General features: G+C 37.7%; 1 protein-coding gene across 1 annotated transcript; it reads right to left on the bottom strand.

The window, feature by feature from the left end:
• Positions 1 to 11697: 11697 nt before the first annotated feature.
• Positions 11698 to 21221, bottom strand: LOC137238548 (uncharacterized). Its single transcript, XM_067763682.1, has 8 exons — positions 20646 to 21221; positions 20418 to 20583; positions 20097 to 20352; positions 19902 to 20043; positions 14934 to 15063; positions 13574 to 14251; positions 12327 to 13514; positions 11698 to 11875 (listed from the first exon to the last, which is right to left on the bottom strand). The coding sequence occupies exons 1-8, from the start codon at positions 20899 to 20901 to the stop codon at positions 11698 to 11700; spliced, it is 2994 nt and encodes a 997-aa protein (XP_067619783.1). The 5' UTR covers positions 20902 to 21221.
• Between the last annotated feature and the right edge of the window lie 2014 nt (positions 21222 to 23235).

Here is a 23235-nt window from a genome sequence, read left to right as displayed (position 1 = left end):
AATATGATTTTTTCTTAAACGTCCCGATGCAAAATGTACGACCTTCTAAGAAACAGACGTACAGAAATCAGTTTAGAGTCAAATTTTTTAAGGCAAAAAATAGTTCAAAATTGCATAACTTCCTAAAATATTTAGTATGCGATTCTGAGGAAATTAATAGTGGGAACTTCAGAATAGAGCTTGCGATTTCTCGAACTTGTTCGAGAAGAGATTTCTCGCGAGTACCGCCTTCTCGAATCTCGAATTACTCGTAATACTCACGAGCTTCTCGACTTTCAATTCTCGCGAGATTCTCGAATCTCGAAATACTCGTAAGGCTTGCGAGCTTCTCGATATTCAATTTAATCGATTCATTGGCTGTTTTATATAGGGCTTAGGATTTTTTCTAGAGCGGAAGCTAAAATCTCCACAAAACCACAACTAAAAAACACCGAAATGTATAGAATACTGCCAATGCAGCGACTGAATTTAAAGTCGAGAAGCTCGCGAGTATTTCGAGACTCGAGAATCTTGCGAGAAGCGGTGTTCTCGGTGTCTCGTTAAAAAAATAAAATATTGTGAACAAAATTATATGTATCATAGCGGAATGATATAAGGTGGCAGCACGGGACAGCTGATTATAAACTTTTTTTATTTGATTTGAAACATCAACTTCCGGCGCAGTACGATTTTGACATTCGTCCGTCGAATTTACAAAAACAAAGTACATGGAACTTTTATTTATGTTTCTAGGTATGTCACCATGCTGCCACCTTGTATCGTTTCGCCATGATATGTATAAAATATGTTATGAGTTAAATGTCATTGGAAAGCAATATAATCAAAAAAATTTCACAAGTAAAAAAAAAAACAAGTGTATAAATACTGTCCATACAGCAAATAAATTTATGTCGAAAAGCTCGCGAGATTTACGAGTACTTCGAGACACGAGAATCTCGTGAGAAGTCGAGTTCTCGATTTCTCGGGTCTCGAAAATCTCGCTTGTGTTCGAGAAGAAATCGTAAGCTCTACTCCAGAATGCTTTAAAAAACTCACTACTATTTTTTATAGATTACTAAAATACTCGTATACATACATTCCCATATCCCATTGAGACTGAGTAAAACTTTGAAAATATATAACATATATCCTCTATTCTATCATCAAAAGTTCTTATTCTGACTCGAGATTATATGGCTAAGAAAGTTGAACGTCCGCAAAGCAGGAAATGCCCATAAATGTGTGCTATAAAATGTTGAGGATTATCTAGCTTTATAATAGTTTTAGTATTATTATTTTCAAAATAAATAAAATGTCTTTATTTAAAATTTGTTTCATGCTTTAGATATTTTACTCAACTATTACTTTTTTACAAATACCTTTCACGCATTAGACTTATCAATCTTTTCTCTTCAATGTTTATGGTTCCGCTTTGTCGTTTCATGCATTTGAAAACTGTGACAATAGCCGATTGATGTAGTAATTTTTTATACCATTCAAGGAAAGTGCATACATATCAATAGAGCACTGGGAAGGTATTAGTTGATTTGGAGTAACTGATTGGCGGCCATATTTCTTATTTGAGGGAACTACACCTTTTCCAGTAGTAGTTTCGAAAACATCAATTTGATTTTAGAAAGTGTCAATTTGATTTTTAGAAAGTATCAATTGGACTTTGGAATAGTCAATTGTTTTTTAAAAGACGTTAAATGTACTTTAGAATTATCAAATGTACTTTAGAAAGCAATAAATGTACTTTCGATAAAATCAAATGTACTTTAGAAATAATCAAATGTATTTCAGAAAGTATCAAATGCTCTTTTGATAATATCAAATGAACTTTAGAACCATATTTATTTCTTTTTTCACATTATTGTTATTAAAAACATCTATATTTGTAGCATGTGTTACATAAATTTATTCTTAAGCATGAATATTATTTATATAAAAAAAATTAACAATAAACTATGTACATAATTTCTTTGCCCAACTGGCATATCGCCAAGTTCGAGTTCAGCAGCGTGGAAGGATGTACTATGCTGAATTGCTCTAGCGCAATCTCCGCCATTAAACTACGGCGTGCTTTACTAGGTCCTCTAGATACTGCAACCTTTGTTCAACAACACCCGATCCATTTAGGTTAGGAATTTTTAGGTTTGACTTGACATAAGCTTTTATCACCATGCTGCCACCTTGTATCGTTCCGCAATGGCGGGGATAATGACAATTTCTCCAAAAACAAGCTACCAGATTGAAAAATGTTACGAATTTTTCTAATTTTGATGGAATTCATATTAACGAATACGACTAAATTACTTTCATAATTATTTTAAATAAAAAAGAAAAAATAACGAGCCCCATGCCTTGGACATATTTTAATACGAAATACCAGCCTAGAAAAGAAGGTTTTTAATAAGTTCTTCGAGCTCCCGAGAATTGTCTTGGTGGAAGAAGAATGGATCGAAGTATGCAAACCAAGGGAATATAGCCAGTACTTTTGCTCAGAACCTTTTGACAAAACATACACGTTTGTCAATTGTTTGCTCAAAGGAGGTCCTTATAAACAGACACGGCAATTTCTTGATAAATTGGCTACAGGTCTACATTTTTTTATTTATTGTATAATTCCAGCGTTGCGCTTTAGGAGGGAATTGTTAAACCATTTTTTAGGGATAATATTACCCTGTACCTCTGCAGGTTAGCGACTAGTTATGAGAGTGTTTTTGCCCGTCGTACCAGGGGTCACCTTTGGGCAGCCCCGCTTATACACATTCTGTGCCCTTTTAGCATTGACATAGACATGCAGACTTTGGAGGTACACTTTTCCTCAACATGCCTTGAAAAATATTTACTGTAGGGGCATGATAATAGGGCCATGCTAGAACAACAGGATTTTTCGTGTATTTTTTTCTGTCTAGGGGTCAAGCTACATGAGTCATTATCCACTATTTTTAAGTAAAATTACATGTTTTATTGTATTCTCAATCGATATGTACCTATGCACATAAATTGTGCTAAAGCATATTATTATTGTCCCAGATGACCATTGCGTTTTCATCCTAAAGGAAATTTCCATCCCGAAAAACCACAATTGCGCCTTAAACAGTAACGGTATGGCAACGCTTCTGGCAAAACAACAAACATTATGAAACTTCAAAAATCCCCAAATACGTCAAGAAATTTTGAGTGGAACTACCTTCTTTTTTGTATCATGCATTTGAGGCTTTCTAAAGTACGTTTGACCAATCTAAAGTACATTTTATGCTTTCTATAATCTAATTTATGTTTTCTAAAGTACATTTGATACTTCTAAAGTACATATGAAGTTTTCTAAAGAACATTTGACTATTCTAAAGTTCAAATGATCCATTCTAAAATTGAATTGATGCTTTCCAAAATCGAACTGATGGAAAAAGATAGTTAACTGTCCAAAACGATATTCAGAAATAAGAATCTTGGTTTCCATGTATTGAGAGATTTTGAATATTTTGGGAAAGGTTGAAACTACGCGACATCAGGACGGAAAAGGCGAAAGCTGTTTTATTACGCTTGTAAATCTCTTCAACGCCTTTTCTCCAGGGAGAAGGATTCGAACTGCACCTCTGCGATGATCGAGGAACAGACTCGACCAAAGTCACGTTGTTTTGTTGTACAACTTTTACCCAATGGCCTTCTGCTCATATACTAATTCTTTCGTACAGTACATATACTGTGTGTTTGACTACTTTTTGTTTATGGCATGTTCTATATAAACAAGTTTTGCACTGCGCTATTTTTAGAAGCACATTAACTAACCTAGAATGTTAGTTTTTGTTGTTAAGCGGGGAGTCATGTTATGGCTTAAGATATGAACACATTTTTAAACAAATTTCTTTGACGTTTAAACAAAACTATAATGCAAACCAAATGCCCCATATTAAAAATAATAATTAATTATCTGCTCTCCAGATTTTGTCGTATCAAATTTTTCATGATATAATTTTGAGGTCCATATTTTTTATTGCTTCGCAGACGAATACAGTAATGCCCTTATTTGTTCAAAGATGTCATACTACTTTAACACATGTTCATTGCTCCTAACTAATTGCATAAGCTCAAACATACAAATATATTTGAGGAGAATGAAAACGATGCGAATTATTTAGTCCGTATGCACATTAGGGGCCTCGTCCCAAAAGTTTGGTTTGCTCCGTCGGAATTATAGATTAGGGCTTTTATCAAACTATTACGAATTTATAAAAATTACTTTCTCTGTAAACTTATTGTAACGAATTTAGAGAACTTTCACTTATTTGAAACCTTCTGAGAACGTTCGAATCGCTAAACTGTTGAATAAATCACTGCATATTCTGTATTGCAAAATGGTCTTTATTAGACTACTTTGGGCGTAGTACCATTATACTTCACAATTATAATTCACTTCGCAACTGATAGCGTGTTTAAATCAAACTGATTAGTCATTCCTCAGCTTGCGCTGCTTTTATACTCCCTGTTGCCTTTTCCGCATATTTCTCCAAAGCTCTAGACGTTTCAGCTTCTAGAATCTCCTGCTTGGTTACCAACTGTATGCGTGTGTATGTATGAGAACCAACTTCGGCTGATGACTACATGTGTGTGCGTGTATTATTCTTCGTCGCCTTTTATGTACGTGTGTAAATGGATTAAATTCATGTGTTCATGTAACCAAGAGTGGCAGCTTGCTTTATTGTTGTTGTGCCTTTATTTAGTGGTGCTAAAATACTCCTTAAAGGCGGTGACACAATGACATTTTTCATATAGATGCGTTTAACACAAGCTTATGCATTCTAATAACATCGGCACAATCAACCAAGATGTTGCGTTTGTAAATATGAAGGAACTTCAGACTTGGCAATTGAAGATTATTACGCCTTGCCCATTCATATACAAAATTTCCCTATACAACAAAAATACTTGCTAACATAATTTGTGTCGTATTCGATTGTTATATTGCTGTTTTTAATTGTGAAAAATGTTAGAAAATTTACCAACCAGTGGGAAAAATAATTTCACTTGCAAAGTGTGCCAACACCCTTAGCCAAAGCAAATGTCAAATTCTTCTTCTTATGATTTGCTTGGAGCAAAATTGGGGAGTTGGCTACTTTTCAATATCAGATGGCGCTAGTGTCGCTCATTCTACCATTCTCCATAAAAATACATGCAATCTACTCATAATGCATAAGCTTGTGTTAAACGCATCTATATGAAAAAGTGCTTATGTGTCGGGGCTTTAAAAGATCGGCGACAAGAACGAGCTACTTTGAAAAATATTAGGGCCGCATTCTTAGTGTAGTTTTGATTGCCGATTGTGATAAATAATTTGGCCAAAAAGTTTCTCCCGCACCTTCCCCTCTTGATATATGTAATACACTAAACATTTTAATGGAGCATGTGGTTTCTTAACTTGAGTACCAATCTGATCATGAAGTTGCCTTATAAAATGGATAGAAAACTCGTTCAAAGTTTGCAAATCTAAACTAACTGCCAATGGCCGGTGCTTCGCTAGACATACTGAGGCAGTCGCGGTACATCTATCGCTCACATCTATAAAAAGTGAAATTCTTACCCATTTCAGGAAAACCGCTGTTCAAAATTTGTACTCTACGGATTCATTTAGAATCATCAAAAGAATTTCGCCGGGCTACAACCATGAAAAAACGAAGGATTTGCTAACGTTTCTAGAAAAGATACAATCACCGGCCTTTTGGCCCACATGCAGAAAGAATGCGATTAACCTTCAAAGAACTGTGCAGGAGGTGCGGCCAAGAAGGTTGAAAGGAAATGGTAATAGATTAATATACATAATAACTAAACTTAGAGCGCAACTTAGACCCGTTCGCGCCAGCCGGGCAGCACAGCAACCAACCAACCAAACTAACATCGATAAACCGATCCCACCAATCTAAAGTTCACATTTAAAATTACGTTTTAAATCTGTGTCTTTAACTCAAACAACTCGCAAAAATGGCGCTTACGATAATATTTTGTTTTATTTTTAAGTACAAAATGCGCCGTTTGAGGTTTAGGTGCAATCATTTCCCAATTTTAAACAAAGACATTAACCAACCATAATCTAATCCAACTTTGTTCAACAAAGCGTTAACGGAATTTTTTGCTAAATTGTTGAATAAGTAATGCGAGCAACTAATTGAATGTCGCTCGAAAATGCGAAAAAAGAAATACAGGCAGGAACTGTTTGCAAAAAGGGTAAAAGGTGAAATGTCATCGGTGAGCGTACATATGTATAAACCGCAATCGCTCACCTAATTCTTAATTCTTTAGTCTCTTGGACATTCCTTGGCATTTCAGTTGACCTTGTGACCATTGTCTATCCAACTAAGTGTGATATCTTCTGCATAGACGTCAAAATTCCAAAGTGATTGGACCACCTGATTTGTAATTGACTATCGCTGTCTCATTCTGTATCTCTTTCTATCACCCGCTGAAGATAGCCGACCCTATGCGCCGCCACAAATCACACACTCTAGATTGCGCATTGCGCATGTAAACAAAAGATCAGCTGTTTTTATGGGCAATTTTTACGTAATTTTCTTTTAGCTCTTGTTTTTTTCTCTTTCATTCGCTCAAGCAGTCAAGTGTGACGTAGATTCGCAGAACGAAGCAATTTTGAAGTCGTGCATGCGCTATCTTCTGTGTGTGAATTGTGATGCGCCGCCATATTGAACACCCTGTGAAAACACTAAAAAGTAGCCATATTGAACATCCTGTCAGGCAGTTGTATTAGTACAGTGGTCACCAAAATGAAAACTGAGCTGTGTGAGTAAAGCTGGAGACATTGGTGCTTTATCGGTAACCGTATCGGTAACCTTTTAACAGCTGATTCGACCAACCTTATGAGAATCAATGCAATCGATTATTGGTGCCGCTAAGGTCGTAACCGTATCGTAGCCAACCAATTGGGTTTTGGTTTACCACCGTAACGATAAACAGCTGATTACGTTAGGGATACGACTACAGCGATACGACATACGGCACCAATGACCCGCTAGGTACTAGTCATCACGAGGCGTAGCATAACCTGATTAAGGTTCAGTTGGTCTTACTTATGACTATCAATAGAAATTTGACGCGTTCAACGCTTTTTTTTAATTATTAAAACGCCTTAGATTGATGAGGAGTATGATGAATAGTACCTAGGACCTACCTAATTATTTTATAGCTTTTAGTATTATTATTACTTAATGTAAGTATTGTTTTCAATAAAACCGTATAACTTAAAAAAAAATTATTATTTTTTCTTTAGGATTTTTTTTCATGATAGATTAGAGTAAAATTTGTTCCTAATACTGTTTTCACACAGACGGCTTATTGAATAATAAAGGGAGTTTTCTACATTAAGACGCTTGTTGAGCTCAATCTTCCCTACATAATTCGAATCTATTATTATTTCATTAGTAGTTAATCGAATGCCTAATGAAGTCAAAAGCACAATGCAACTCTGTTGGCAGCGTTCCGCTTCTTAGTTTTCAAAGCAAATGCCATTGTCTGCATGGCGGAACGATACAAGGTGGCTGCATCGAACAGCTGATTATAACCTTTTTTATTTGATTTGATTCATCAACTACCGGCGCAGTACGATTTCGACATTTGTCCATCGAATTTACAAGTACATGGAATTTTTTTGTTTGTAGGTATGTCACCATGCTCCCACCTTGTATCGTTCCGCCATGATTGTCTGTCTCATCCTTCATACTAATCGAGTGTGAAAGCGAAAAATTTACGATTTCATTAGCAGGTGAAATGAGATCATTAAGTTTCTGTGTGAAAACAGTATAAATATGTTAGAACATGAAGATTGTGTATACCTAAAAATGCTTCTATTTTTCCCCTGTTAGGCGTGAAAAGTGAAAAGGCTTAAATGCAATTTTGGAGCCCAACTCAATTTAACCGTTATTTTACAAAATTGACATTCAAATATGTAAGTTATAATTTTTTTGGACGGAACTGGATGCACTTGGTGGTATTTGTTTGATTTTGCCAAGGCATCGACGATTCGATCCAAGAAGGTAAAACAAGATGTGGGTCCTGATTTCAAGAAAGTTTTGCGATATATACAATTTTGGACTACTATAGATGGAGCCTTGCACAGTCGAAAATACTATCGTAATATCTTTTGAAATAGAGACATCAAAATAAACTATTTTCGATCGAAGTATTTTATTCAGCCCAACAGAAAAATACTGCCGACTAATTGGCAAACGGAAACCGCAACTGATGTTGTTGTTGTTGTTGTAGCAATGCTCGCCCCACCTAATAGCCGCGACCGATCACAAATTATCATCAATATCCTCTAACGGGAGTCCAAGGAAACTTGCCGTTTCAACAGGGGGGGCATAAGGAAAGGGGTGTTAGAGGCGTTGGTTCCACATTACAATTAAAGAGATGGTTGGTGTCATGTGGGACACATTGCAAGCGGGGCATACATTTTGTATGTCGGGGTTGATTCTGGATAGGTAAGAGTTTAACCTGTTACAGTATCCAGAACGAAGTTGAGCAAGAGTGACACGCGTTTCCCTGGGGAGTATGCGTTCCTCTTCCGCGAGTTTTGGATACTTTTCTTTAAGTACTGGATTCACCGGGCAATTCCCGGCATAAAGGTCCGACGCCTGTTTATGGAGTTCACCAATGACCTGCTTGTGTTTTTTCGCTTCATACGGCTAGGTTCTCAGGTGCCGTATTTCCCCAAAATGCTTACGGAGATTACTCCTTAAGCCCCTAGGCGGTGCTGGTTCATCAATCAGATGTCTGTTGGGATGCCCAGGTTTCTGGGTATTCAACAGGAACTGTTTGGTCAGCATCTCATTTCTCTCCCTGATGGGGAGTGTTCTCGCCTCATTATGCAGATGGTGTTCTGGGGACATAAGAAGACAGCCCGTGGCGATTCTGAGAGCAGTATTTTGGCAGGCCCGTAGTTTCTTCCAGTGGGTAGTTTTTAGGCTTGGCGACCATATGGGTGACGCGTAGCACGTAATCGGCTGGCTAATTGCTTTGTATGTAGTCATGAGCGTTTCTTTATCTTTTACCCAGGTACTGCCAGCGAGGAATTTGAGGATTTTGTTACGGCTCTGAATTCTCGGAACAATTGCGGCTGCGTGCTCACCAAAATGTAGATCCTGATCAAGCGTCACACCCAAGATTTTGGGGTGTAGGAGTCGGTAACGTACTGCCATCGACGTGGATGTTCAAAATGGTCGACATTTGGGACGTCCATGTTGTAATTAAGGTCGCGGAAGATTTAGTCGGTGATAATGCCAGGTATCGCGAGGCGGAAAAACTGGAGAGATCAGGGAGGTAGCCGTTTATTTTATTACATAGCGCATCGATCTTTGGGCCTGGGCCTGTGGCCATTATTGTGCAGTCATCGGCGTAGGAAACGATTGTGACTCCTTCCGGTGGTGAAGGTAGCTTAGATATGTAGAAATTAAACAAAAGTGGGGATAGGACACCACCCTGTGTCACCCCTTGTTTAATTCTCCTTGGTTTTGATGTTTCGTTTCTAAATTGCACCGATGCCTGCCGACCACCCAGATAATTTTCGGTCCACCTTTTTAGACATGGGGGAAGGGTAGACCCTTCCAGGTATTGCAGTAACGAGCCATGGTTGACCGTATCAAAAGCTTTTGATAGGTCTAGCGTTACGTGCACTGTTCTATGGTGGGGGTATTGATTTAAACCGCAGTTTATCTGGGTGCTAATGGCTTTTAGCGCGGTGGTAGTGCTATGGAGTTTTCTGAAGTCATGCTGATGAGGGGCTAGCTGCAAAATTGCTTGGAAATAAGCGAGCAAAATGGCTTCAAGCGTCTTTGCCACTGGCGATAGGAGAGATATCGGACGATACGACTCACCTATGTCAGCTGGTTTCCCAGGCTTTAGTAGCGGGACCACCTTGGCCATATGACAAAGGTGGAAAGAGACAGGTTGAAGACATGCGCTAAATATTTGAAACCCTCTTTCCCTAGGCTTTTAAGCATCGGTATGGCTATGCCGTCTGGGCCCACTGCTTTGGATGGTTTAGCGCGACCAATGGCGTCCTCAACCTCTTTAGCGGTGATGGTGATTGGTGACGCGCTTAATTTGTGTTTACGTGCGTGTCTGTTGGCTCTCCGTCTATCTTTGTCGACCGTAGGATGCATTATATATTGTCGGCAGAAAGTGCTCGCGCATTTTTTCGCATCCGACAGCACTTTGTCGCCAAAGGCGATGGAAACTTTGTCTTTGTGCTTAGTCGGATTCGATAGGGACTTTACGGTGGACCAAAGTTTACCCACACCGGTAGAGAGGTTACAACCTCTTAGGTGCTCCTCCCATTTCGCCCGCTTGTGTTCGTCCACAAGCAATCTGATGCGTTGGTTTATATCCCTTATTTGGGGGTCGCCTGGATCAAGCTGTCTTATAAGGTCACGTTCTCTCGCTAAGTTTGCGGCCTCCGCCGGGAAGTGGGGCCGGATTTCGGGAATTCTCCCGGCGGGAATGACACGTGCCGAGGCGGATTCAATGACCTTACGGAAGGCACGCTCCCCTTGGCGGGCATCAGTCGGGATAGGGAGGGTAGCAAAGCGGTTGTCTGTAAAAGATTTATATTCTACCCACTTTCCTTTTTTGAAGTTTATGAAAGTGCGTTTTTCGGTGACGATGAAGTCGGCGGTACGCTCGAGCGAAATAAGTATGGGCAGGTGGTCGGATGCCAATGTTACCATCGGCTGCCAGTTGACGCAGTTTACGAGTTCTGCGCTCACGATTGAGATATCTTGCGAGCTGTGACAGCTTCCTACCATACGTGTGGGGGCGTCTCCGTTTATTGTGCAGAACTTCGTTTCTTCTATTTGATCCGCCAACATCTCACCCCTACTGTCCGCCCGCAAGTTTGAGTGCCATAGATAATGATGGGCATTGAAATCGCCTAAGATAATGCGATTGTTGCCAGTGAGTAAGGCCCTGATATTAGGGCGGTATCCACTGGGGCAACAGGTGGCAGGAGGGATGTAGATGTTGATGATTTCTAGGTTTGTATCGCCTGACCGGACAGATAAGCCTTGACGTTCTAAGACATTGTCCCTGCGGTCGATGCCAGGATCAAATATATAATATTGCACAGAGTGGTGTATGATAAACGCGAGGCCGCCTCCATTTTCGCTCTCGCGGTCTTTCCTATGGACATTATACCCAGAGCAGGTCTGTAATGCAGATCTTGCTGTGAGTTTAGTCTCTTGAATCGCAGCAATGCGGATGTTGTGCCGCTTCATGAAATCGACTTTCTCCGTAATCTTCCCAGTTAGTCCATTACAGTTTAACTGCAGAATTCTGAAGTGCATAAGGGGAGACGCCGCCACTCTGGGGGTAAGTGACGGGTGACTACGCCTGGGTTGTGGAAGGCCAGGACGCAATTGCTGTTGTGGCCCTGGGACTGGGCATCCTTGGGCAAGCATTGGGGTACCCGGATGATTTGGGTTTGCGACCTGGCAACATGGCGCAACTGATCGGTCGGGTTGACTACTGATCATCTGTGATTTCTACGTAATATAAATTTCAGGACGATTAGTGATAGCCCAGCTTGTACTTTTCCATATTCTAACTGAACTTCTTCACGTCTTCAAAAACTGGACAATACACATCGTAAATATAAAATTTTTGGTTCATTTTTAGTTTGTTTTTATTTTTCTTAATTTTTAAAAGAAATAATTAACATATTCGTTCTGGACACGGATAACAACAATCGCCACAGGGATAATACGGAGAATAACATGGAGGATAACATGGTGAATAGCATGGATAACAAAATGGATCCGGTTTTCTACGACGATCGATCATACAAAGCAACGGTGGAGGCACTTCGGTTAAACGTTCGCGACGAAGTCTCCTACAATTGGAGATTAGAAAAACAAAATAAGTTAATTATGATCTGTAGTGTGTTGATTTGCGTTCCGTGTCCAGTTCTCGAATAGTGGAAGCCAACGATTACCCAAGAATCTCCAATTCAAGATAACGCCATTTCGATGTGCTAAGGACTTTCACATTTTTATTTAACGAATTTGTCATTTAGTTTTAACTGGTAATTTAGTACATGAATTTTGACAAAAATTTGTATGTATGTAGTTATATAATTTTGTAATTGTTTATGTCATTTTTAATTACTTTTGACAATCACTAGGAATTTATAGTGTCCAGCCAATTCGGGTGATATTCACTTAATTACTTGATACGAAAACAGTATCTGCTTCTATTACTATTCGAAAACTGTTCGGAGCTCATTTTGCAATGATTATTTACAGACTTAAGTTATATTGGAGCTTTGCCCTCATTCCACTTACGCTTGATATGCAGATCCACCAGGGCCGCCACCGCCTTTTCCACCTTGTTTAAGATATTTCATCATATCAACACCAACGCCGGGCAATGGTTTGCCGTCAGGGCCGATGCCACCACCACCTGGTCCTCCAGCACCACCCGCGCCGCCAGGTCCCCAGCCGCCTCGACCTCCACGTCCACCCCTACCTCCTGGACCCCATCCACCTCTACCGCCACCAGGTCCCCAACCACTTCTTCCGCCACCAGGGCCCCAACCACCTCTTCCACCACGAGGACCCCAGCCACCTCTACCTCCTCTAAATCCACCGGGACCCCAACTTCCTCCAGGCTCGCCGCCCCATCCGCCAAAACCACTAGTAAAATCGTAATGTGCTCCAGTTGCGCAATTGTATGACTTCATGAAACGATTGGGTGGCAGTGGGTACTTAGGCTGAACATTCCAATCATTCTCTACATACTGCGTACCGTGATTTACTAAATTGGGTTTCTTGAGACGCTCAGGCTTTATTACGCCTGCTGGTGGTGTTACACCGAAATCGAATTCCACATCTGAGTCTGTCGTGTCGGAGAGTACCAGTGTGCTATTGCAGCAAGGTATTTGTCGTTTTCGGCATTCCTTACTGACTTGATATTCCAATCTCTTTTTATCCAAAAAACTCCGACAGAAACACTCAATAATCGGCTTATGGCAAGTACATTTTGCAAACCCCATTTGTTTGAGGCAACGCTTCAGCTTACTCATTTCTACCACCATGGGATTTTTGGTTATTTTAAATTGTATAGGCTTCATATTTAGATATGGATCAGCGCATTCCTTCAATGCATCGGGATCTTTAAGTGGCCGTAACGTAATGAAATATTCATCATTTTTTTTGCAAATATGCAATGTGGGTCGTTGTAGGAGTTCCTCTTCAGCTTCTTTGCAATCGCCTTTACCTTGACCGCGATACGCGTATTGTGAGACGCGGATCGTATCGGCCGGGTAGTCCTTCAAAAAGAATCTCATTATCTCCTTTATTGGCTTACGTATAGCACCTGGCTTCCAGCCACGTCGTTTTCCATTGTTATCCAAATTCCACAGCCAGCCCATATTGCGTGGCACATTCCTTTTGCCGATATTAAATCCATTGATACATTTTTGATGGCGAGCATCTTTGGTGGGGAAATTACGATCACCACCATAAGAATAACTGTAAATGTGGAGGAACCTTTAATTTCTTCCCTCTTTTAATTAATCATGTTTACTTACATAGTCTTATCTTTTTTCCTCTGTTCTTGATTATTACGCGCGGACCTTGTTCGTTGCTTTTTCCTGCGCCTGGGGGTCTCGTCTTCGTCTTCTGTTTCTTTTTGTTGTCTCTCTGCTTTCGAAGGACTCTGCCTGTTGCGATGCTTCTTTTGATTTGACCCTGTTCCCTGTAACTCTCTTTCACATCGTTCATCTTGCTTAAATGGCTTATATTGCGCCTTTTTTATATCATATAGATCCCTCAGTTCGGAGAAAACGCGTGCCAAATAAGGACGACAGTCTTTGCTGCTCGTTTTGCATACATTGAACATTTCCTCTGAATCACACTTTCCACAATCTTGATCTGGTTCTTCTTGTGGCCTTTGCGGTTGAAATATATCTTCGCACAACTTTCGTATACGACAATGGGCACATACTTTGCCGTTCTTACACGTACAACGACACTCCTTCTTATCCGGGACCGATGGTACTTCGGCAGCATCAGCACGACAACAATCACTCAATTTCTGATCAGTGCCACTCGATTGTTTATCGAGAAATTCTTGTAATATTTGATCAGCAGTCATTTTTTCATTATATTTTTTCTCTTCTATATACGGCACCGGTTTGTAACCGCATTTTGGACAACAAGCCAGCTTTGGTAGCCAAGAAATATTTTCCTTGCAAACAGGGCAGTGTCTGGAATAAAAATTGACACCTGGGTGGAATATCACCGTATCTCTTTCTTCTTCTTGTTGCGGTAAATATACTCTGCGAAAGTTTTGGAAAGTGTTGTTGATGTTGATGATCTTTGGTACAGAAAGTCGCACCATTAAGATATTAGATCGACCATCTCATAATCGATTTGATACGACCACATTGACCACGTCACCGATGACCTAGAATGTTCAACGTGGTCAAATCATTTCCGAGATGGTCGGGCTAATATCTTAATGGTATTAAGCGAAACGCGCCAGATTAATATGCAGCAAAATACCATCAACTTCGATACCACTGCGTAAAACCTTCGCGGAGTGTCTTTATCGCTTTTCAATCAATCAACTGACACTATGTCACAATATCGACGGCTGAATGGAAGATTACCCTCTCTTGAGAGCCGGTTCTAAAACTCCTAATCTCAGCAAATGAATAAAGAACGCCCTATTCCAGAATTTGCTTTATATATACCTTAGATTTTTGAATTTATGTGGAGATGGGGCGTTTTTGATACAAATTCCGTCATAGTGTTATTCAATTGAGTTCTAATAATTCTGGCGGAATATTTTCGGAAAAAAATTTAAGGACATTTCTGAACCAGCAGCAGAGATAGGCTCATATCCCAAGCAACTGACTATCTATTTTTTGAGCTTTCATTTTGTACCTCGGTGTATGCATAACTGTTTGATTTGTGTTTGGTTGCCCTTGTGGACATATATTTACAAGTTTTTCGCCAGCGAATGCACCATCCTCCGAGTGTTGATTAGCAAAGCAGGAACATGGAAATCTGCAATCTGAAAATAAGATAAATATATCGTCAGCTAATATTCAATAACCTCCATCAGCAAAAACTAAATTTTTCAGGAGAGCAAAAAAACTGTTTAATCAACTATTTTGTAAAGTGCGAAGAATACGAAGCACCCCATTAGTAATAAAATATTACTCTAGCTAACTGAGCTAGTTTTTTGTTTAAACTTTACTTTAATTTAGCTTAGAAAGCAGATAGAGGTTATTGCAACTCCAATGAAAACTATTTTTGTATAAAATATTGTTGATAGAGGATTTTTCAGTATAAAGATTTTGAACCTGCCGTAGCAGTATAGTGTGAAGAGTGCTTGCTTTCCATACACAAGGTCCTGGGGGCAATTCCCGTGATAGGCGCTATCAAAAATGCAAAAGCGCCAGAAGCATGGTATTTCTCCTATGGGAAAATTTTAAGCAAAAATTCCTTTCTTTGCAGATGCGTCCGGTCAGTTTGCAAAAAAAATTTGAGTAATAAACCGTCGGAGTTAAGTTCATGCCAATTATTTATTATTATTATTTTTATTATAGGTATTAAACATTAACATTATGGATAATACTGGAATTGAAATTTTTTATTCTCATTTTTTTAAATTATCATAAAAAGAATGATATTCAGTTGGAATTACTGCTTTTAGCTGTTGTAAATGTCTCCATTTATTAAGAGTGATTGGTATTGTATTATTATGTAGCTGCTTTGGTGGGTTCTGACCTGAATACTCCTTGATTCTTGCAGGCAAATTCTTGTACATATCATCGAAGTACAACTTGTATTGGACGTCCCAGTGGATAAATAATTAAGAGCTTTAAGGTCTGATACCGTAGGATCTTTTCTGTTTACTCCGGGTCTTATACTCGAAAAACGGAGAAGTTCTCTATCGCTGTAGTTTTTAAAAAAGTCGTAGTTTAAGTATACAGCTTCGAATGACTTATTAATAGTACGATTATTAATTTTTACAGTTTTTCGAGCCTCTTTTGTTATGTTAATATAGTCGTTTGGTAGATATATTGATTGGTTTTTCATTTTTTCTCCATTTTTGCATGTGCACTGTCACTGCCACTATAACTTTATTATGTTCTATTGCAAAAATCGACAACGCATTACATAAGTAATAGTTCCGATTCCGATACCCGCAACCATCAGAATAGATGATGATCGGTAATGCATCGGATAAACAATTGATTTCTAAATGATGTATTAGGTACGAAATGAAAGACGAAGCCGATAAATCTCCATTAGTTTCGTTTCACAAGTAATTTGTACATTCATGGTTGACTATATTATAGATAGCAAAGTTATGGACTTGCAAACGCTGCTTATAATAAATCGATGATGTGTTTATATTAGGCAACACGGCATTGTCCTTCTTGACCTCTTATTTTATCTTGTTGCTTTTCAAGATGAGCTCGGTCTTTTCTAGAAATATGTTCGCTGTATTCGTGCTCGGAAATTTTGCTGAGCCTTGTATCCAACACATTTATCGCACTGCTCCTTGCGAGGCATGAAAAGCGCAAAACTGTTTTCATCGAAAACTTTTGAAAATATAGACACGAGTCTCATTGCATGTTCTGAACACTTCTCACGATAATTTTTATAAACATCGGCTTTGGTTCTAAATGTTGCTGCGATATATTTTTTGTTTGTATTACTACGACAATAATGACTTTCCATTTTGTCCAATTTTTTTTAAATATTCGTTTAGGTACACTTTCGATCTACAGATCTTTGAAGCTCTTTTAGTGCAAGATGGCAAAACACCGTTATTGCATTTTTTCAAAAAACCTTTTACTACACCAACTTTTAAAGCTAAAGTTGAAAGAAACATTGATCTGCATACTTGCAGTGCTTGATTGTCGTGCGGCAGTCGAAAGATAAAGCTGTTGCGTCTTACTGAATCTTCCACATAGATTCTTTTATTTTCTATCTGTGACACATAGATCTCTAAAAAAAATTAATTTCGCTTCCCACGATATATTCCAGAACGATTTGAAGATGTTTAATCTGCATTCATCGCTGAACTGCCCACAGTACCTGGCCTTGCTTCTCAGGCATGCTGGTGAAGTGCACTTTGGCCCAATTGACCTATTGGTTTTGGCCATAATTCTTTAAAGTTTCCACTTTTTGTTGAAAAGCCCAAATACTTCTCACCCTTCTTTCTTTTCCATGAGTTAGCCTTCCTTTTATTAGAATACGGGTTATGGGCTCGCTTCCTTCTTCTAACCGGTGGGTTTACTTCCTCACCTTCCGAATCTATTCAATTTCGTTTTCTTCTGCTGATGATGCATAGACAATTGCAATTAGTTTTAATGCAGACATCGTAGACTATTTAAATAGATAGTTCTAGACGTTAATCTAAATATGTATATACATACATATGTAGATCTAATAATTTGACAAACATACATGAACACAGATGCACGCAACTTACCCTGCTTATTCCGTTTGCAAAGAAAATTTTTATATAAGAAAAATTAATATGCTGATAGAGCTTTTTGCCCTTCGAAAACATTTTTTTTTTTGCTGATAGAGTATTTTCAAAATGAAAATACAGTACCAATAAAGCTAGATTTTAAGCTGCCATAATTGTCATAGATGATAGGTAAGTCAGAGTTCATGTTATCATCAAAAACTCATTTTTGTTAAAATTGCTGACGGAGGTTATTGAATATAAGCTGACGATATTACAAAAGAAGTAATGGATTCTGAGTTCATGTGTGTACAGTTCAATTAGTTTTCTGGCTCTGACCAAACTGCTTGGTAAAGAAAGTAATGATTATGTGTTTGGCAAGCACTCCGAATATATTTGTTATGAAAAGCGCTCAGTGAAAATTCATCTGCCGTGCAGATGCCGTAGACCCTGTTCCGCCAATTTGTAGGAAAAATTTAAAAAAAGGAGTACGGCGCAAATTGGAAGAGAAGGTCGGCCTAAAATCTCTTCGGAGGTTATCGCGTCTTACATTTATTTACTTACTTAAGTGAAAATATGGTTACGAATTAGGCGTTATGAACATGGCAAGTTTTCCAGGGCCTTTAAAGAGGCGATATTTTACCAAAATAGCATTTTACTTTGGCAATAGGTGTCGCTGAATGTCGCACTTATCGAGCTTTTTAGAAAGCGGAAAGCGGTGCCACTATTTAAAAAAAAATACTTGGCGCGTTTTGCCTCCAAGTAAATTCAAGCCTAAACTTCGCTTCCAATTTGCGTTGTTTCTTTTTAGTTTCTCCTACAAATTGGAAGGACGGAGCCTACATGTATAATGCCAACAAAAATACACTCGGGGTGTTTGCAAAACCACTGCTTAGAGGCAATCCGCTTAGAAGAACCGTCTTTTCCAATTGAAACAACTTTTTTCTAATTTATTTAATAACTTGGGAAAAATTTAAACAACGTGACACCAGGACGGACAAGACGACAGCTGTTTCGATTATACCTTGTAAATCTCTTCAAAGCCCTTTCTCCCGGGAGTGGGATTTGAACCCGCACTCCTACGTTGGTTGAAGTGTTACAAACGCATTCAGCCACGTCATGCCTTAGTTGCAGTAAACTTTATCCCAATTGCCTTTGCATATTTTATAATTTTGCACAGTACATACTTTGTATGTAATCATGTGTTAAAGTTATGTAGTAAGGTAATTTTAAAGAAAATACACGCCCTAAGTTATGTCAAGATAGGTCAATTCATCTACGACTTATCTCTCCCAAAAAATGAAAAATTATGCACAATAAAGCGGCGGAATCCCGCTAATTTCTCGTTATAACGGCACCTTGAATCACATATGTGTATAGCATTGATATGTAACGATTTTTCGACAGAAGTTATATACGATATTTGTCTTTGATCATTTACTTTTAATAGTTTGGGGATGAAAAGTAGCGTGGCCTTTAACCGCGCCAATTCCTTGGCATGGGTGATACCTTTGCGTAATTTCGTGATGACAACTTAAATAGTTTTTCATAAACAATTTTTTTTAACATTATTTAATTGCAGGCACTTTAATGAAAAGGTTGGCTCGAAAACCGTTGTAAGCAGCATTGTCTCCATACTACTCTTTTTCATTCGCCAAATACCAATTATTTCACTACAAATCATAGCTTTTGGACACACTGAAAAAAGGGTAAAAAGAAACTGTGTTCTATTTCATAATAAAGTACAATTTATGGCATTCCTGAACAATTTTGATTGACACTTACATCGTTTTTGGAGCCGACCATTTATTTACGAGAAAATCAATTTTTTTCAAAACTATTGTAGCGAATATTAAAGATACGTGACATTGCTGCTAGTAAACAAACGCACAACAACAGCGAAGCAACCAGCGAAGTAAAAGAAGCAATAGTCACACATACGTACATATATTCATAGCTTAATAACCAACTATGTGATACAGAAACGAGAAATAAACAACCAAGTGTTTGAGACGGCTGTTCGCGAAAGGTTTGAACCCTAGGAGAAATAGGTGAACGAGGCAACTGAGAGTACAAAAGCAGCGCAAGCTGAGGAACAATGTATCAGTTTAGATCATAAGACGCTATAAGTTAAGTACTCGAACTATAACAAAAGGTGCAGAATAATTAAGAATTATTTAAATTCGCTACAATATGTATATCGTCAAAAAAAATGTATTTTTAATAACTATGTATATCTCTATAATATGAGTATCTGATAATTTCCATAATTTATCTCTAAGTTTACGGAAGTTATCATGTATACAAGCGGACGGACGGCTTATGGGCTTCTTTATACCGTTAGGCGAGTTTTTTTTTTTATTATTTATTTGATATACATGCCATGTACAGCTGCGTATAAAAATCAAATCCTTTCAGCTTACCTGAGCTATCTCTGGTGCTGCTGGAAGAAAATTTATTGTCATTATTTGGGCAATCGCACTTGTGTGTGGCAGGACGACAGGATCGTCTGTCACTACCAGCTGTTATGGAATCGATTAGCTGTTGATATGTATTCGACATTTTCTAAAATAAACAGCGGATTTAGTAAAGAAATATGAGTTTTTCAGTTGGCAAACCTTCAATTCGCAGCATTCTGCGTTTCCACAGGTGTTTAACATATCCGTTGTGGGAACTAAACGTCCATTGATAGAACGATACCGCGATAAATCGAGAGCTGTAGTAAATCGATCACATGATTGCTTTTGTTCTGGCAGCAGCTCACCACATTCGTCATCTTTATTTGTATCTCCAACTACAAAGAGGATGTCATGCGGATTGATCACCTTATTCAAGTGTTGGCGGATATCATCACGACCGCCCAATAAATCGTCGCTAAATTGCATTCAATCACATATGAAAACGTTGTTGTATAATTAAAGATTACACTCGAAACTCACACAGCCTCATCATCTTGACATTTACATTGCAAACGTACGATCACCTCAACCATGCCCACTTTGTCCTCACCCAACATGAGTTCACACTCGTCGATATGAGTGATTTCATTTGCTGACCCAGATACTTTATTGAGCACAGATTGTGGCCAAACCATGGATCCTGATCCTACTTAAACAAATTGCATAGTTCATATGCGTAGAATGTCAATATCTAATTGTTCTACTTACCAATAACCATATTATTATAATTTACAGTTAATTTAAGGGGGTTGTTCTCCATGTCGTTGCGCAAGTCATCTGGAGATGACTCGAACTCATAACTGCGTCCAGAACGAAACTCAGCTACATTAATTCGACTAGCGGTAATGTTTAAAGAAACATTATTATAATTGACATCGACTGTAAATAGGTTTGGATCATCAAATCTTTGCGCGGGCGTATCAATGCGCACCACGATAATATCAAATATATAGCCCGCAGCCATGATTGTGGGTGAGTTACTTAGATAAATTTCTCCACACTGCAATTTGGTACATAAATTATGTAGAGTAAATTAAAAAAGTTTACGAATTTTATTTGATTTGGGAATCTGCTGCCGACTGATGGATATTTTGGCTTTATTTTTTGTTGGCTTTTTAGGATTTTTGGTTTTGCAAATCAAATACTGTTTTTGAATATTATTCTTTCACATTTAGTGGAACGAATACAGTTTTCATAAGTATTTTCCGGCCACTTTCAGCGAATTTTCCAAAAAAGGATAAATATAAAATTAATAAATCGAAAAACTCCTTGATTAAAAAATTATAATTTTTCACACAATTGTAATTTTTTCAATTGTTTTGAATGAAGTGAAATAAAATCAAATGATATAACAAATTTGAAATAATTGAAAGATCAAAGTTGTTTCCCATGATTCAATCATGGTTGTTTCCATCGAAAAAACATCTTTGGGGCGTTCGCGATGGTGCCACGGTTATACCACACACCCGGAACTGACATGGCGTAGCCCAGGGTTATTTTTTATAAGCGCGGCCGAAGGCCGCCTATGCAGAATGGTGTTCTACGCAGAATTACTGTGCATGGTGTAAAAAGGTAATGAAATTATCTTCAACACGATAGTATTAAAGTATTTTGTCAATAACACATTTTTTCGACTTATTATTCGATTTATGATAAGTTAGCAATCATTTTCCCATAAAAATATAATTTTATTAGAAATTTCTTCTAAATATAAATGTTTTATATATCAAACAAAACCTTGTTTTATTACCTATCTAATGACATTACAATTTTCAAGATTGACTCAATAGTTTCAAATATATTTTGTTTAAAATCAATGTAAAGTTTACCTTTTGACGTGGAATTACCCCTATAGTTATTATTTGCACCAAAAAAAAAAAAAAATGATCCGGTTGAACTCACCATAAACACCACCCAGCCAGCATTTTTTGAAAATTTTGATCAAAAAATGTTCAAATATCATACCCCAAGATGATTAAAAACGTTCAGATTTAAAAGCATTTTCTGTTCGAAAATTAACGTATCGTCGGGAGAAAAATGTACCATAAATGTGATTATTCTTGAATAATCATTTTAGATTCATATTTCGAAACGCTTTTTGTTCATATCTAATATCATTGTAAAATTGGGCTTTAATTGTTTTAGAGTAATATTTGAATGCTTTTCACAGTCATTTTCTGATCATATTCGTGAACATATTTCAATCATTTTGGTTGAGATTTTTGTATCATTTTTGAATGCGATTATGATGCATTTATTCTTCATATCTCATTCAAAATAAGACACTACATGCTAATCTTATTTCATCAGGGGGAGAAAGCATGCGGAAGTGAGCTATTTGAACCACAGGTCACTCGCAAACAAACTAGACCGATATACACCTGAAGCCGTATTCAGGTATGTCAAGAGAGTTTCACTTACCTGGGGTTCAAATAGCTCACAAACTTTGTATTGTCCAACCATTGTGTATTTTTTTGAAAGCCGAAGGTGGAGAAATGATTGGGGACATCTTCGGTTGCGAGCCGCATTTACAATATATTTTGTATAAATAAAAAAAATTTTTATATTTTTTCTAACTTCATGATTTGAAAAATGGGTGCACGTGAAAAAATAAGATTTTCAATGAAAAGTAAAATTTTAACAAGTATAAAATTTATTGTTCAGTCCACAAAGATAGTCGGAAAAGATTCAGAATGCTGATTAAAAAATTATTAAAAAATTTTGATCACCTAAACTAAACACATTTGATTCAAATATGATTCCTAAATGTGACTGAAAAACAATATTCGGTTTTTTGATCATCAAAAGTATTCATATTTGATTATTTCTTTTGTTCACTCATTATTTAGTCAGAAAGAGTAATCTAATTGTACTGATATGTAGGGAAATTCAAAATTGAATCACCTAAATGCTGAGTGGGCACTACCGATACTCATATAATTTTTTTTAATTTGACAAATGTATGTATTCTGCACTTAAGCCTTAAATTTTACTCAAAATTCAGAAAATTCTATTTATTTGGAAGAAATTATGATAAAACAAGTAAGAACGGGACTGTCTTCGGCTGTGCCTTCATACCTTTCATGAATGGGGCTGAACAATAATCTCTTATCCCGTTCGTAATCTCCGAATAATCGGATGTATAAGATAAGAAATATATAGTGAACAGATCTGCATACCTTAACGATTTTTAAGATAAATATAAAATAAAAAACAGGTAGGTACTTTGTGTGAGGATGCAAAGTTTCTGGTTTTTTTTGGTCTGCGTGTAAAAACTATGACTGCGAATCACGTATTT

Source organism: Eurosta solidaginis, chromosome 1, assembly GCF_040869045.1.
Source record: "Eurosta solidaginis isolate ZX-2024a chromosome 1, ASM4086904v1, whole genome shotgun sequence".
Classification (NCBI taxonomy): Eukaryota; Metazoa; Arthropoda; class Insecta; order Diptera; family Tephritidae; genus Eurosta; species Eurosta solidaginis.
The sequence above is the reverse complement of the archived record's forward strand: the minus strand, read 5'-3'. Positions and strand labels throughout refer to the sequence as shown.